This window comes from Nerophis ophidion, linkage group LG05, assembly GCF_033978795.1.
Source record: "Nerophis ophidion isolate RoL-2023_Sa linkage group LG05, RoL_Noph_v1.0, whole genome shotgun sequence".
Taxonomy (NCBI): Eukaryota; Metazoa; Chordata; class Actinopteri; order Syngnathiformes; family Syngnathidae; genus Nerophis; species Nerophis ophidion.
The window spans coordinates 74,393,021-74,408,099 of NC_084615.1; the positions used below are offsets into that span (position 1 = coordinate 74,393,021).

At 36.9% G+C, this 15,079-nt stretch overlaps 1 protein-coding gene across 3 annotated transcripts in view; it reads left to right on the top strand.

Moving 5' to 3' along the window:
- flt4 (fms related receptor tyrosine kinase 4) overlaps nucleotides 1-15,079 on the top strand; it is a 313,067-nt gene that overhangs the window by 203,608 nt on the left and 94,380 nt on the right. For all 3 annotated transcript variants that reach the window (XM_061901973.1, XM_061901974.1, XM_061901976.1), the window contains one exon: nucleotides 7,925-8,060. In XM_061901973.1, coding sequence (XP_061757957.1) covers nucleotides 7,925-8,060 — 136 coding nt within the window. The remainder of the gene's footprint in view (nucleotides 1-7,924; nucleotides 8,061-15,079) is intronic.

Here is a 15,079-nt window from a genome sequence, read left to right on the forward strand (position 1 = left end):
GCTAGCTGTATGTACATTTGTAGCTATATTTGCATCCAGCCTTTCCTTCCACCCACATTTAATGCCAAACAAACACTTACCAATCGACGGATTTAAGTTGTTCCAGTGTCACAAGATGCAAAAAGTCCCGATCGTTTGGTTTGCACATTTTACCGGTGATGCTAAGGCAGACATGGCATGGAGATGTATGGATATCCTGCAGATGCATTTCCAACGATAAAGTCCACAAAATCACAAATGTGAGTTTTGTTGATGTTATTGACTTATGTGCTAATCAGACATATTTGGTCGCGGCATAACTGCCAGGTAATCGATGCTAACATGTTATTTAGGCTAGCTCTATGTACATTTGTAGCTATATGTGCATCCAGCGTTTCCCTCCACCCACATTTAATGCCAAACAAACACTTACCAATCAACGGATTGAAGTTGCTCCTGCACATTTTACCGGTGATGCTAAGGCAGACATGGCACAGAGATGTATGGATATCCTGGGACACTCAATTGTTGGTTAGAAGGTGATCGCTGAATAGTGCTCAATAGCTTCAGTTTCTTCTTCAATTTCGTTTTCGCTTTCTGCCTCCATACTCCAACCATCCGTTTCAATACATGCGTAATCTGTTGAACTGCTTAAGCCGCTGAAATCCGAGTCTGAATCCGAGCTAATGTCGCTATATCTTGCTGTGCTATCCGCAATGTTTGTTTGTATTGGCATCACTGGATGACGTCACAGGAAAATGGATGATGGCTTCACAGATAGCGAAAATCAGGCACTTTAAAGCCTTTTTTCGGGATATTCCTTGATGGGTAAAATTTTGAAAAAAACTTCGAAAAATAAAATAAGCCACTGGGAACTGATTTTTATTGGTTTTAACCCCACTGAAATTGTAATAATGTTCCCCTTTAAGTTGATGATTACTCCTATGTGTAGAAATCTTTATTTATAATTTAATTACTTGTTTATTTTTCAACAAGTTTTTAGTCATTTTTATATCTTTTTGCCAAATATTTCAAGAAAGACCACTACAAATGAGCAATATTTTGCACTGTTATACAATTTAATGAATCAGAAACTGATGACATAGTGCTGTATTTTACTTCTTTATCTCTTTTTTCCAACCAAAAATGCTTTGCTCTGATTAGGGGGTACTTGAATTACAAAAAATGTTCACAGGCGGTAATTCACTGAAAAAAGGTTGAGAACCACTGGGCTATAAGGTTGCAAAAATCCAGGAATATTCAAAGTTAGAACCGTTTCATAGGAATTAATGGGAATGTTGTATACTAGGTAAAGGGAAGGAGGCGACACCAAAGCAGAAGTGCTGTTTAAAAGGTTTATTCAAACATTTGATGAATGTGTGGGGTGTGTATGCTACTACAAGTGAATGAATGCGGACAACGTGTGGAATTAATGTAGAATTTACCAGAGGATGTTGTCGGTGTGTGTGTAATGTATCCTTCGTGGAATCCAAAAAAGTGTTTTGTGTCAAAAAGCAATGTTTTATAATAATGAAAATGCTGGAATTATTTGGAAAAACCAGAACATAGTTTTTTGCCTAAAAGCAATCGTACCAAAATCAAAACAATGTACAAACACCAAGACACAGTTTTCGCCTGAAATCAATCCTACTTAAACCAAAACAATGTGTGAAAACCAAATCATAGTTTTTGCCTAAAAGCAATTGTACAATAATCAAAACAATGTATGAAAAAACCAAGATAGTGTTTTGTGCAAAAAAGCATTGAATTATGAAAATTATGTAATTATTTGGGGAAAAAACAACACTACAAATAAAAGTTGTATGGTTCTGAGAATATAGTCAGTATTTTATTCACACAACATTTAATTGACAAATTAATTTATTTTCAATCTATGAATGTACAACTGTTTGTTTGCTTTGTTGACCATTGACCGAAGAACAATAAACAAACATAAATTGCCAGATGTTTGTTAGATAGATTTAATACTGTATATACTGTAGGCTAAAGCTATTACAGTTGTACCTCGCCACATCGTGCTACAATTATTGCAGCTACACAGAGTGTTTTAAAGCATATTATACAATTTTTTTTTGTCTTAAATAAAGTATTTTCAAGCATAAAAATGGCTGAATAAACAATAATCAATACTACAGTACCATTGGCTACTAGAGGAAACCAAACCAATCAGTATTGTGGCCGCTGACTGGCTCAATCTTAGGCAGCATTACCATAATGCATGAAAAAAGGGTAAAGGTGACCAACGGGTGTTATTTCATATTGAGAAAGCTTTCATTACATTGAAGGAACTTATTTAGAAGGTTGGACAGTGAACATTTTAAATTGTACTTATCACGTTTTTGTGGTACTTGGGACTTTATTTTTTCATTTTCTGTAGTATTATTTAAAGCAATAAATACCTCCATTACATACGACCTTGATTTGTGTAATGCAGTTGTATATGCAAAACTCTGTTTCAATAAAAGTTATACCAATAACTATAAATATGTATGTAATAAAAGCAAGTATTGTATGTTACTTATTCAGAAAAATGACGATTATGAGATTTCTAACTGCCTCACAGTCCTTTGTTTTATTTTAATTAACAGGGTACTCATAAATAAAGCCTTCGTTGGTAGCTACAATAGATAGTAAATAGTAGATAATATCCTCATTAGCCTTGTTTTTTTTTTGTTTTGTTTTTTCAAAATGCATCAATACATGGAGGTGATTACAGTCAATATCCATTTTGGTATAAACTCAACTCGTCGTGTTTGGAGGAAGAAGAATACTGAGTTGCATCCCAAGAACACCATACCTACTGTGAAGCATGGGGGTGGAAACATCATGCTTTGGGGCTGTTTTTCTGCCAAGGGGACAGGACGATTGATCCGTGTTAAGGAAAGAATGAATGGGGCCATGTATCGTCAGATTCTGAACCAAAACCTCCTTCCATCATTGAGAGCTTTGAATGGTTGACCAAATACTTATTTTCCACCATAATTTACAAATAAATTCTTTAAAATTCCTACAATGTGAATTCCTGGATTTTTTTTCCACATTCTGTCTCTCACAGTTGAAGTGTACCTATGATGAAAATTACAGACCTCTGTCATCATTTTAAGTGGGAGAACTTGCACAATCGGTGGCTGACTAAATACTTTTTTGCCCCACTGCATGCAGTATTTAGTAATTAGAGCCCTAAAAGATCAATAATGCAGGACACCATTGATTTTAATTCTTTATTATTTTTGAGAAATCACAGTGAATAGATAAATAAAACACCACTAAATATATTTGGGATCCAAAAGGTGCCCCACTCAGAAAGTGATACATTTTTATTAGGGTTTTTTTTTTTTTTTTAACTTTCAACACTTAAGTTATGAGATCAACTTACATATGTTTTAAAGCAAATTGTACCAATAACTATAAATATGCATGTAATAAAAGCAAGTATTGTATGTTACTTATTCAGAAAAATGACGATTATGAGATTTCTAACTGCCTCACAGTCCTTTGTTTTATTTTAATTAACAGGGTACTCATAAATAAAGCCTTCGTTGGTAGCTACAATAGATAGTAAATAGTAGATAATATCCTTATTAGCCTTGTTTTTTTTTTTGTTTTTTTTTTTCAAAATGCATCAATACATGGAGGTGATTACAGTCAATATCCATTTTGGTATAAACTCAACTCGTCGTGTTTGGAGGAAGAAGAATACTGAGTTGCATCCCAAGAACACCATACCTACTGTGAAGCATGGGGGTGGAAACATCATGCTTTGGGGTTGTTTTTCTGCTAAGGGGACAGGACGATTGATCCGTGTTAAGGAAAGAATGAATGTGGCCATGTATCGTCAGATTCTGAACCAAAACCTCCTTCCATCAGTGAGAGCTTTGAATGGTTGACCAAATACTTATTTTCCACCATAATTTACAAATAAATTCTTTAAAATTCCTACAATGTGAATTCCTGGATTTTTTTTCCACATTCTGTCTCTCACAGTTGAAGTGTACCTATGATGAAAATTACAGACCTCTGTCATCATTTTAAGTGGGAGAACTTGCACAATCGCTGGCTGACTAAATACTTTTTTGCCCCACTGCATGCAGTATTTAGTAATTAGAGCCCTAAAAGATCAATAATGCAGGACACCATTGATTTTAATTATTTATTATTTTTGAGTAATCACAGTGAAAAGATAAATAAAACACCACTAAATATATTTGGGATCCAAAAGGTGCCCGACTCAGAAAGTGATACATTTTTATTAGGGTTTGTTTTGTTTTTAACTTTCAACACTTAAGTTACGAGATCAACTTACATATGTTTTAAAGCAAATTGTACCAATAACTATAAATATGCATGTAATAAAAGCAAGTATTGTATGTTACTTATTCAGAAAAATGACGATTATGAGATTTCTAACTGCCTCACAGTCCTTTGTTTTATTTTAATTAACAGGGTTCTCATAAATAAAGCCTTCGTTGGTAGCTACAATAGATAGTGAATAGTAGATAATATCCTTATTAGCCTTGTTTTTTTTTTTGTTTTTTTTTTTCAAAATGCATCAATACATGGAGGTGATTACAGTCAATATCCATTTTGGTATAAACTCAACTTGTCGTGTTTGGAGGAAGAAGAATACTGAGTTGCATCCCAAGAACACCACACCTACTGTGAAGCATGGGGGTGGAAACATCATGCTTTGGGGTTGTTTTTCTGCTAATGGGACAGGACGATTGATCCGTGTTAAGGAAAGAATGAATGGGGCCATGTATCGTCAGATTCTGAACCAAAACCTCCTTCCATCAGTGAGAGCTTTGAATGGTTGACCAAATACTTATTTTCCACCATAATTTACAAATAAATTCTTTAAAATTCCTACAAAGTGAATTCCTGGATTGTTTTTTCACATTCTGTCTCTCACAGTTGAAGTGTACCTATGATGAAAATTACAGACCTCTGTCATCATTTTAAGTGGGAGAACTTGCACAATCGGTGGCTGACTAAATACTGTTTTGCCCCACTGCATGCAGTATTTAGTAATTAGAGCCCTAAAAGATCAATAATGCAGGACACCATTGATTTTAATTCTTTATTATTTTTGAGTAATCACAGTGAAAAGATAAATAAAACACCACTAAATATATTTGGGATCCAAAAGGTGCCCCACTCAGAAAGTGATACATTTTTATTAGGGTTTTTTTTTTTTTTAACTTTCAACACTTAAGTTACGAGATCAACTTACATATGTTTTAAAGCAAATTGTACCAATAACTATAAATATGCATGTAATAAAAGCAAGTATTGTATGTTACTTATTCAGAAAAATTACGATTATGAGATTTATAACTGCCTCACAGTCCTTTGTTTTATTTTAATTAACAGGGTACTCATAAATAAAGCCTTCGTTGGTAGCTACAATAGATAGTAAATAGTAGATAATATCCTCATTAGCCTTGTTTTTTTTTTGTTTTTTTTTTTCAAAATGCATCAGTACATGGAGGTGATTACAGTCAATATCTATTTTGGTATAAACTCAACTCGTCGTGTTTGGAGGAAGAAGAATACTGAGTTGCATCCCAAGAACACCACACCTACTGTGAAGCATGGGGGTGGAAACATCATGCTTTGGGGCTGGTTTTCTGCTAAGGGGACAGGACGATTGATCCGTGTTAAGGAAAGAATGAATGGGGCCATGTATCGTCAGATTTTGAACCAAAACCTCCGTCCATCAGTGAGAGCTTTGAATGGTTGACCAAATACTTATTTTCCACCATAATATACAAATAAATTCTTTAAAATTCCTACAATGTGAATTCCTGGATTTTTTTTTCACATTCTGTCTCTCACAGTTGAAGTGTACCTATGATGAAAATTACAGACCTCTGTCATCATTTTAAGTGGGAGAACTTGCACAATCGGTGGCTGACTAAATACTGTTTTGCCCCACTGTATGCAGTATTTAGTAATTAGAGCCCTAAAAGATCAATAATGCAGGACACCATTGATTTTAATTATTTATTATTTTTGAGTAATCACAGTGAAAAGATAAATAAAACACCACTAAATATATTTGAGATCCAGAAGGTGCCCGACTCAGAAAGTGATACATTTTTATTAGGGTTTGTTTTGTTTTTAACTTTCAACACTTAAGTTACGAGATCAACTTACATATGTTTTAAAGCAAATTGTACCAATAACTATAAATATGCATGTAATAAAAGCAAGTATTGTATGTTACTTATTCAGAAAAATGACGATTATGAGATTTCTAACTGCCTCACAGTCCTTTGTTTTATTTTAATTAACAGGGTACTCATAAATAAAGCCTTCGTTGGTAGCTACAATAGATAGTAAATAGTAGATAATATCCTTATTAGCCTTGTTTTTTTTTTTGTTTTTTTTTTTCAAAATGCATCAATACATGGAGGTGATTACAGTCAATATCCATTTTGGTATAAACTCAACTTGTCGTGTTTGGAGGAAGAAGAACACTGAGTTGCATCCCAAGAACACCACACCTACTGTGAAGCATGGGGGTGGAAACATCATGCTTTGGGGTTGTTTTTCTGCTAATGGGACAGGACGATTGATCCGTGTTAAGGAAAGAATGAATGGGGCCATGTATCGTCAGATTCTGAACCAAAACCTCCTTCCATCAGTGAGAGCTTTGAATGGTTGACCAAATACTTATTTTCCACCATAATTTACAAATAAATTCTTTAAAATTCCTACAAAGTGAATTCCTGGATTGTTTTTTCACATTCTGTCTCTCACAGTTGAAGTGTACCTATGATGAAAATTACAGACCTCTGTCATCATTTTAAGTGGGAGAACTTGCACAATCGGTGGCTGACTAAATACTGTTTTGCCCCACTGCATGCAGTATTTAGTAATTAGAGCCCTAAAAGATCAATAATGCAGGACACCGTTGATTTTAATTATTTATTATTTTTGAGTAATCACAGTGAAAAGATAAATAAAACACCACTAAATATATTTGGGATCCAAAAGGTGCCCGACTCAGAAAGTGATACATTTTTATTAGGGTTTGTTTTGTTTTTAACTTTCAACACTTAAGTTACGAGATCAACTTACATATGTTTTAAAGCAAATTGTACCAATAACTATAAATATGCATGTAATAAAAGCAAGTATTGTATGTTACTTATTCAGAAAAATTACGATTATGAGATTTCTAACTGCCTGACAGTGCTTAGTTTTTTTTTTAATTAGCAGCGTACTCATAAATAAAGCCTTCGTTGGTAGCTACAATAGATAGTGAATAGTAGATAACATCCTCATTAGCCTTGTTTTTTTTTTTTTCCAAACTGCATCAGTACCTGGAGGTGATTACAGTCAATGTTCTATTGCAAGCATCATTAGTATGATGTTTATAGACTGCATCTCAATAACCGTTAGTTTATTTTCATTTGGAGGGATGCCGGAGTGCGATGAACGTGTTGAGATATAAAAGGGAAACCACCTGGGGGGGGAAATGAAGATATTTATCTGTTTGGAACTCCACCTGTATGATCAATACAGCCCTTGTAACTACTTGGTATTGGATCAATACCCACGTTTGAAGTATCACCCCGAAACTAAAGGTATAGTAAGGTAGAGGTATTTTATTTGTTTTGACTTTAGGGAGATACCGTTTTAAGTAATCATTTGAAGTAGGCTCCAGTTGTCCTCTGATCATGTACAACCCTAGTATAACTAATCATGCACACAGGATTAGTTATACTAGGGTTGTACGGTATATCGGTACGAGTATAATATCGGGGTACTAATGAATAAAAAAAAACGGTACTATACTCAGTTTGAAAAGTACTGGCTCCTCGGCATGACGGCGCGTCATGACATTGCTGGTTTTACGAGCAGAGGAGCATGTTCGGCATCGCACAATCACAGACTGATTAATGTATTTTGTCTCCAGGGACCGGCCAGACAGGAATGCCCGTGTCGACATAATCCACGACTGTCGGGACTGGCAGGACATTGGCTTGGAGAAGGCCGTGAATGAAATGGAGGCAGTTGGAACATCAGTTGAACTGGTGGATGGACGACAAAAGGTTAAACAAATTTGTGTTAGCATACTGAATGAAACACTCTATGCAGTTGCTTGGGGCCACAACCACTATGGTGGTCACGTTATTAAATTAAAGCAAAGGATCACTTAGTTGGTCATCGGTTGTTTTCTTGTCAGGCATGGGATTTGAGCTTAATGAAAAGGATTAAAAATAAGCCAGAGGTCCACAGCCAGGTCCAGGGCACAAGGGGGGCAACCACCCTCCCTCAAAGCTCCTGTTTTTTCAGCAATTTAACATGCAAAAATGTGCAAAAAAAAAAACACAATTTAAAGATGTTTTAGTGTTTAAAAGGATTGAAAAATGGTCAACAGAGTTAAATAATAAATACATACCCATTTCGGTATATATTGGTTGGTCGGGGCGGTATAGCTCGGTTGGTAGAGTGGCCGTGCCAGCAACTTGAGGGTTGCAGGTTCGATTCCCGCTTCCGCCATCCTAGTTACTGCCGTTGTGTCCTTGGGCAAGACACTTTACCCACGTGCTCCCAGTGCCACCCACACTGGTTTAAATGTAACTTAGATATTGGGTTTCACTATGTAAAGCGCTTTGAGTCACTAGAGAAAAGCGCTATATAAATATAATTCACACTAATTCACACTCATTCATTCAAATGAACCAGTCACTATGTTATTTAATCACTACCATTATTACGACTTCTGTTCACATCCACAGGAACCACATGGGTGAGCCTACTCTATATATACAGTATTTACAACCATACTCGTGTTCACTTCACAGCCACAGATGGTTCATCTAGTTATTTACATAGATAGATAGATAGATAGATAGATATATAGATAGATAGATAGATAGATAGATAGATAGTACTTTATTGATTCCTTCAGGAGAGTTCCTTTAGGAAAATTTAAATTCCAGCAGCAGTGTACAGAGTTGGGATCAATTTACAAAGTAAAAAGTAAATAATGGGGGTTTAAATGGAAACAAAATAGAAAAATATTGAAATAAGAATAAAAATAAAAAGCAAGAATGGGAATAACAATATAACAGTAAAATAAGAATATAACAAGAGAAACTAGGGAGTAGTGACCAGGTTATGAAAAAGTATTGCACTGTTATTGTTTTGAATCCCCCGCCATCCTAGGACCCCCCCACCCCAGGGAGGAGTTTGTGGGACAAAGGAGTTTTTGAGTCTATTAGTCCTGCACTTGGGATGAAGCAGTCTAGAACTGAACAGGCTCCTCTGGCTACTGATAACACTATGCAGAGGGTGACTGGCATCATCCAGGATGCTCACTAGTTTGTCCACAGTCCTCTTCTGTGCCACCGTCACCAGTGAGTCCAGTTTCATTCCCATTGTAGAACCAGCCCGCCTGATCAGTTTCCCCAGTCTGGATCTGTCCTTCTTAGATGTACTGCCCCCCCAGCACACTACCATGTAGAACAGAACCCTGGCAACCACAGACACATTATTTACATATTACTTTGGTTCATTCGCACATTATTTGGCAATTTTTGCTTGGATTGTTCTGACATGAGCCTTCCTGGCAAATTCCTGAGCAGCCTGCATTTTACTTTTTGTTTTTGCTTTGCGGATTCTGCCTTGGATTTTTTAAGCCAATTTCTGTCTTTACGACTCCCTCTCCACTTATAACTGCTCCAAATGCAAAAATCATAAAGAGTACAAACAATGTTTATTCTTTTAGCTGACTTCCTTTATCGGAATAGCCATACATTGGTCATGTTTTTCATGTTTCAAAATGAATCAACTACGCAATGTCGAAATATAAGCAGTAGAGATAATGAACAAAATGTCAGCTACTGTCTTGTTTTAAAACACCAATGAAAAGGAAATGTAGCATTTAGACCGGATATATCAATCAATCAATCAATGTTTACTTATATAGCCCTAAATCACTAGTGTCTCAAAGGGCTGCACAAACCACCACGACATCCTCGGTAGGAAAACTCACACCCAGTGGGACATTGGTGACAATAATGACCCAGTGGGACGTCGGTGACAATGATGACTATGAGAACCTTGGAGAGGAGGAAAGCAATGGATGTCGAGCGGATCTAACATGATACTGTGAAAGTTCAATCCACAATGGATACAACACAGTTGCGAGAGTCCAGTCCAAAGAGGATCCAAGACACAGCAGCGAGAGTCCCGTTCACAGCGGAGCCAGCAGGAAACCATCCCAAGCGTAGGCGGACCAGCAGCGCAGAGATGTCCCCAGCCGATACACAGGCGAGCAGTACATGGCCACCGGATCGGACCGGACCCCCTCCACACGGGAGAGTGGGACATAGAAGAAAAAGAAAAGAAACGGCAGATCAACTGGTCTAAAAAGGGAGTCTATTTAAAGGCTAGAGTATACAAATGAGTTTTAAGGTGAGACTTAAATGCTTCCACTGAGGTGGCATCGCGAACTGTTACCGGGAGGGCATTCCAGAGTACTGGAGCCCGAACGGAAAATGCTCTATAGCCCGCAGACTTTTTTTGGGCTTTGGGAATCACTAATAAGCCGGAGTCCTTTGAACGCAGATTTCTTGCCGGGACATATGGTACAATACAATCGGCAAGATAAGATGGAGCTAGACCGTGTAGTATTTTATACGTAAGTAGTAAAACCTTAAAGTCACATCTATATATACTGTAGCATGTGTATGTGTATTCCACGTCTTCCATTTCAAGAGCATTTTTCATTTGGGCTTAGATCAGGGGTCGGAAACCTTTTTGGCTGAGAGAGCCATACAAGCCAAATATTTAAAAAAGTATTTCCGTGAGAGCCATATAATATTTTTTTAATACCCAATACAACTAAATGCGTGCATTTTTAAGTAATACCAACATTTTTAGAGTATAATTAGTCTCTTGTTCTTTTTAATAACATTGTTTTTCTGAAGCTAACCAACAATAAATATAATACTTCTTACCATTAATGCGACTTCTTGAACAGGTGCGGTAGAAACTGGATGGATGGATGGATTTAAATGCATGAGAATGTTTTATATTTTGAACGTTTTTTTAGACACTGTGATTACCAGCGGAATTATTCATTACTTACCGTGTTAAGCAATGTCAACTAAGATGTATCTGAGAGCCAGATGCAGTCATCAAAAGAGCCACATCTGGCTCTAGAGCCATTGGTTCCCTACCCCTGGCTTAGATGGTTAACAACTAAAATGAATGTGTTGGGCATTGTTTGATTCAAATGTTGCCAAGTAGATGCATTGTGGGTATCCTGTACGCCGTTTACATAGCTAAAAGAAGGAAGAGAACATCTGCCATCTTCCACTAGTTTTTTTTCCCTCTTCCCTTCTCAGACTTTCTCGTCGTCATTTGTTGTGATTTCCCTTCCTGGTTCGATGACCCGCCCTATCGTGCCTCTGATTGGCCTGTTCGTAATGTTTTGCCATAATCTGAACCAATTGTGACTCATTATAGTGAACCAACCAACCAATCCAAGATTTTCTTATACGTAAACCAACCGAGGATCATTGATGTTCCCCATATAGTTTGTCCCCTGCCCATGGAGTTTCTTCGCTGCGTAGTTTTGTTTTTTTTAGTGAATAGTTTTTAATGGAAAACCTTAGTTTTTACCAGTCAATCAATGTTTACTTATATAGCCCTAATTTACGAATGTCTCAAAGGGCTGCACAAGCCACAACTACATCCACGGCTCAGATCAGGGCAAGAAAAAAACTCAACCCAAAGGGATGACAATGAGAAAACTCGGATTTTCAAAAACCGTACTCATTAAGGGAAAACCGTAGTTGTTGGCAGGTATGGCAAAGAGACTGATCAAGACTTTAAACGCACATTGTAGGTCGGGAAAAAACGGAGAAAAACGGAAACATTTTTTTTATATTTTTACAGAGATAAAAAAGACGGATATCCGATTATAGACGAAAATATCACATGCCTGTTGATGGGCTGAATTTCTTCATGGATACAAAAATATTTGGTTTCTGCTGAACTTCAATTTAGCAACGAGTCAACATTTTATTTGTAACAGTTTTAGTTCGTTTAAGTAGCATTGCGGCCGCGTCCATTTAGAAATGGCCATCGGAGGTAAGTGAAAAATTAGCATCACTTCGAACGCCGTCACATACCATATTTATGGCTGTATTTTCAAAACATCATAATTTAAGTTTATACTGTAGCCCATTGATGTCAAACTCTGGCCCGCCGGCAAAATTTGGCCCGCCGTGTAATTTAATTTGGCCCTTGAGGCAATACCAAACTAACATTAGAGCTGGCCCGCCGGTATTATACACCGCATTCACGGCTAATACTCATACTTGCCAGCCCTCCCAATTTTCCTGAGGGACTCCCGAAGTTCAGTGCCCCTCCCGACAATCTCCCGGGGGAACCATTCTCCCGAATTTCTCCCCATTTCCACCCGGACAACAATATTAGGGGCGTGCCTCTAAGGAATTGCTTTTAACGTCCTCTACAACCTGTCGTCACGTCCACATTCCCCCCATACAAACAGCGTGCCGGGTCAAGCCAAATAATAGATGCGTCTTGTACACACACACACACAAGTGAATGCAAGCATACTTGGTCAACAGCCACACAGGTCACACTGAGGGTGGCCGTATAAACAACTTTAACACTGTTACAAATATGCGCCACACTGTGAACCCACTGCAAACAAGAATGACAAACACATTTCGGGAGAACATCCGCACCGTAACACAACATAAACAAATACTCCGGTACGCTACAATATACACCCCCCCGCTACCACCAAACCCCGCCCACCTCATTGTTTTTGTTTTCAAATTTATTAGCCTGTGGAAAAAGTTGATGTTGATATTTACCTCAGAAGGCTGCAAATAGAAAAGAGGCATTTAATTTTTTTTTAATTTTATTTAATATACCATTGATGGTTTTTCGTTTGGTTTTGAAAGTTGATTTTGCACTACAAAGTTATATAAGTGTTGCTTGTTCCATATTCAGTGTTAAAGCAAATCAGTGTAGCAAACTGAGCAATAATGAACGTTTTATTCATGCACTTTCTCTTGCTACTTCAAGGCTTGAATGTTTGATTCATTATTGTTATTTTATTTTCAAATGTATTATTAGCCTGTGGAAACGTTTATTTTGATATTTACCTCTGAAGGCTGCAAATAGAAACTAGCCATTCAATTTGTATTAAAATTGTATTTAATATGCCCTTGATATTTTTTTATTATTATTAATATTATTTGAAACTCAATTTTGCATATCACTAAAAAGTTATATAAGCCTTGCTTGTTTAATATTCAATGCAAAATGTGTTTGGGTCCCTATTAAAAGGTTCATTTGTTCAACCTTGGCCCGCGGCTTTGTTCAGTTTTACATTTTGGCCCACTCTGTATTTGAGTTTGACACCCCTGCTGTAGCCCGTTTTTAGCCCTAAAATATAATGTAGGCTTCACGGTGGCAGAGGGGTTAGTGCGTCTGCCTCACAATACGAAGGTCCTGCAGTCCTGGGTTCAAATCCAGGCTCGGGGTCTTTCTGTGTGGAGTTTGCATGTTCTCCCCGTGAGTGCGTGGGCTCCCTCCGGGTACTCCGGCTTCCTCCCACTTCCAAAAACATGCACCTGGGGATAGGTTGATTGGCAACACTAAATTGGCCCTAGTGTGTGAATGTGAGTGTGAATGTTGTCTGTCTATCTGTGTTGGCCCTGCGATGAGGTGGCAACTTGTCCAGGGTGTACCCCGCCTTCCGCCCGATTGTAGCTGAGATAGGCGCCAGCGCCCCCCGCGACCCCGAAAGGGAATAAGCAGTAGAAAATGGATGGATGGAAATATAATGTAAAAAATATATTAATTTGTTCATAGTTTTTTCCCATTTATTGTGTTTTGTTTACTTTTTTAAAGAATGCGCGGTTTTGAATTGACTTCAATGCAGTAGGAGAGATGGAACACATTTCTCTTTCGAACTGTCAACTTGTTTTTTTACCTTTTCATATAAACTTTGGACATTATTCAACACATATTAGATTGAAATAAATTGTAGATGTCAACGTAGTCTTTTATTTATTGTAAAGACATGATAATTTATAGTAAACCCAAATATTTCCATAATTTGTAAAATATTAATACATTACTTCTTGATATCTAAATATAAACTTACTGAACTTTGTTGGTCGTGTCTTTCACGCACACACTCAGGCGGGCTCCCATAGCCAAATCTTCTTCTGGTCGCCAAAAGTAATACAGTAAACAACTAAGATTTTATTTTGAAGTTTATCGCTGTTTATTTGTTTATTTGTAAACGAATTTCTGTAAACTAGGAATTATTCATTATGAATTTAATATTTTCAAATCTAGAGCATAAAAAACAAGTTTTCAACTTTCTTAACATGTTTTTAACATCAAAAAAATCCCTCTACAGATTAAATAACACCCATTGTCACCGTTAAAAGAAGCAAACTGTGTTCCTTGGACTCTAGCGGGCAGCAGCGGAAGTCGGTTTAATGGCTGAGAAAGAATGTGCTCCTATCATAAGAAGCTCTCCTGGGTTGTTATAATAAAATGAGTAATTAAACAAGAGTCAAAGTATGTTCTATGCTTTGTGATATGCTGGCATGTTTAAATGTTTCAGACAAGTCTATCGATCCATTTTATTACCAATCTGCCGTGGATCAGTAGGAAGTGAGCCTTTCCATATTACATCATTTTCACATGAAACTCTTATCTGAATAAAGTAATGAACATAAAGTACAAGCCAAAAGTTTGCACACACCTTCTCATTCAACACGTTTTCTTTATTTTCATCGCTATATTTACATTGTAGATTGTCATTGAAGGCATCAAAATTATGAATGAACACGTGGAGTTATGTACTTAACAAAAAAAGTAAAATAAAACATGTTTTATATTAATTACTGTTTTGCACACTTGGCATTTTCTAAATGACAAGGGTTTTCACTTCACAGGTGTCATAGTTTTGATGCCTTCAGTGACAATCTACAATGTAAACAGTCATGAAAATAAGGAAAATGCATTGAAATGAAGTGTGTCCAAACTGTTGGCCTGTACT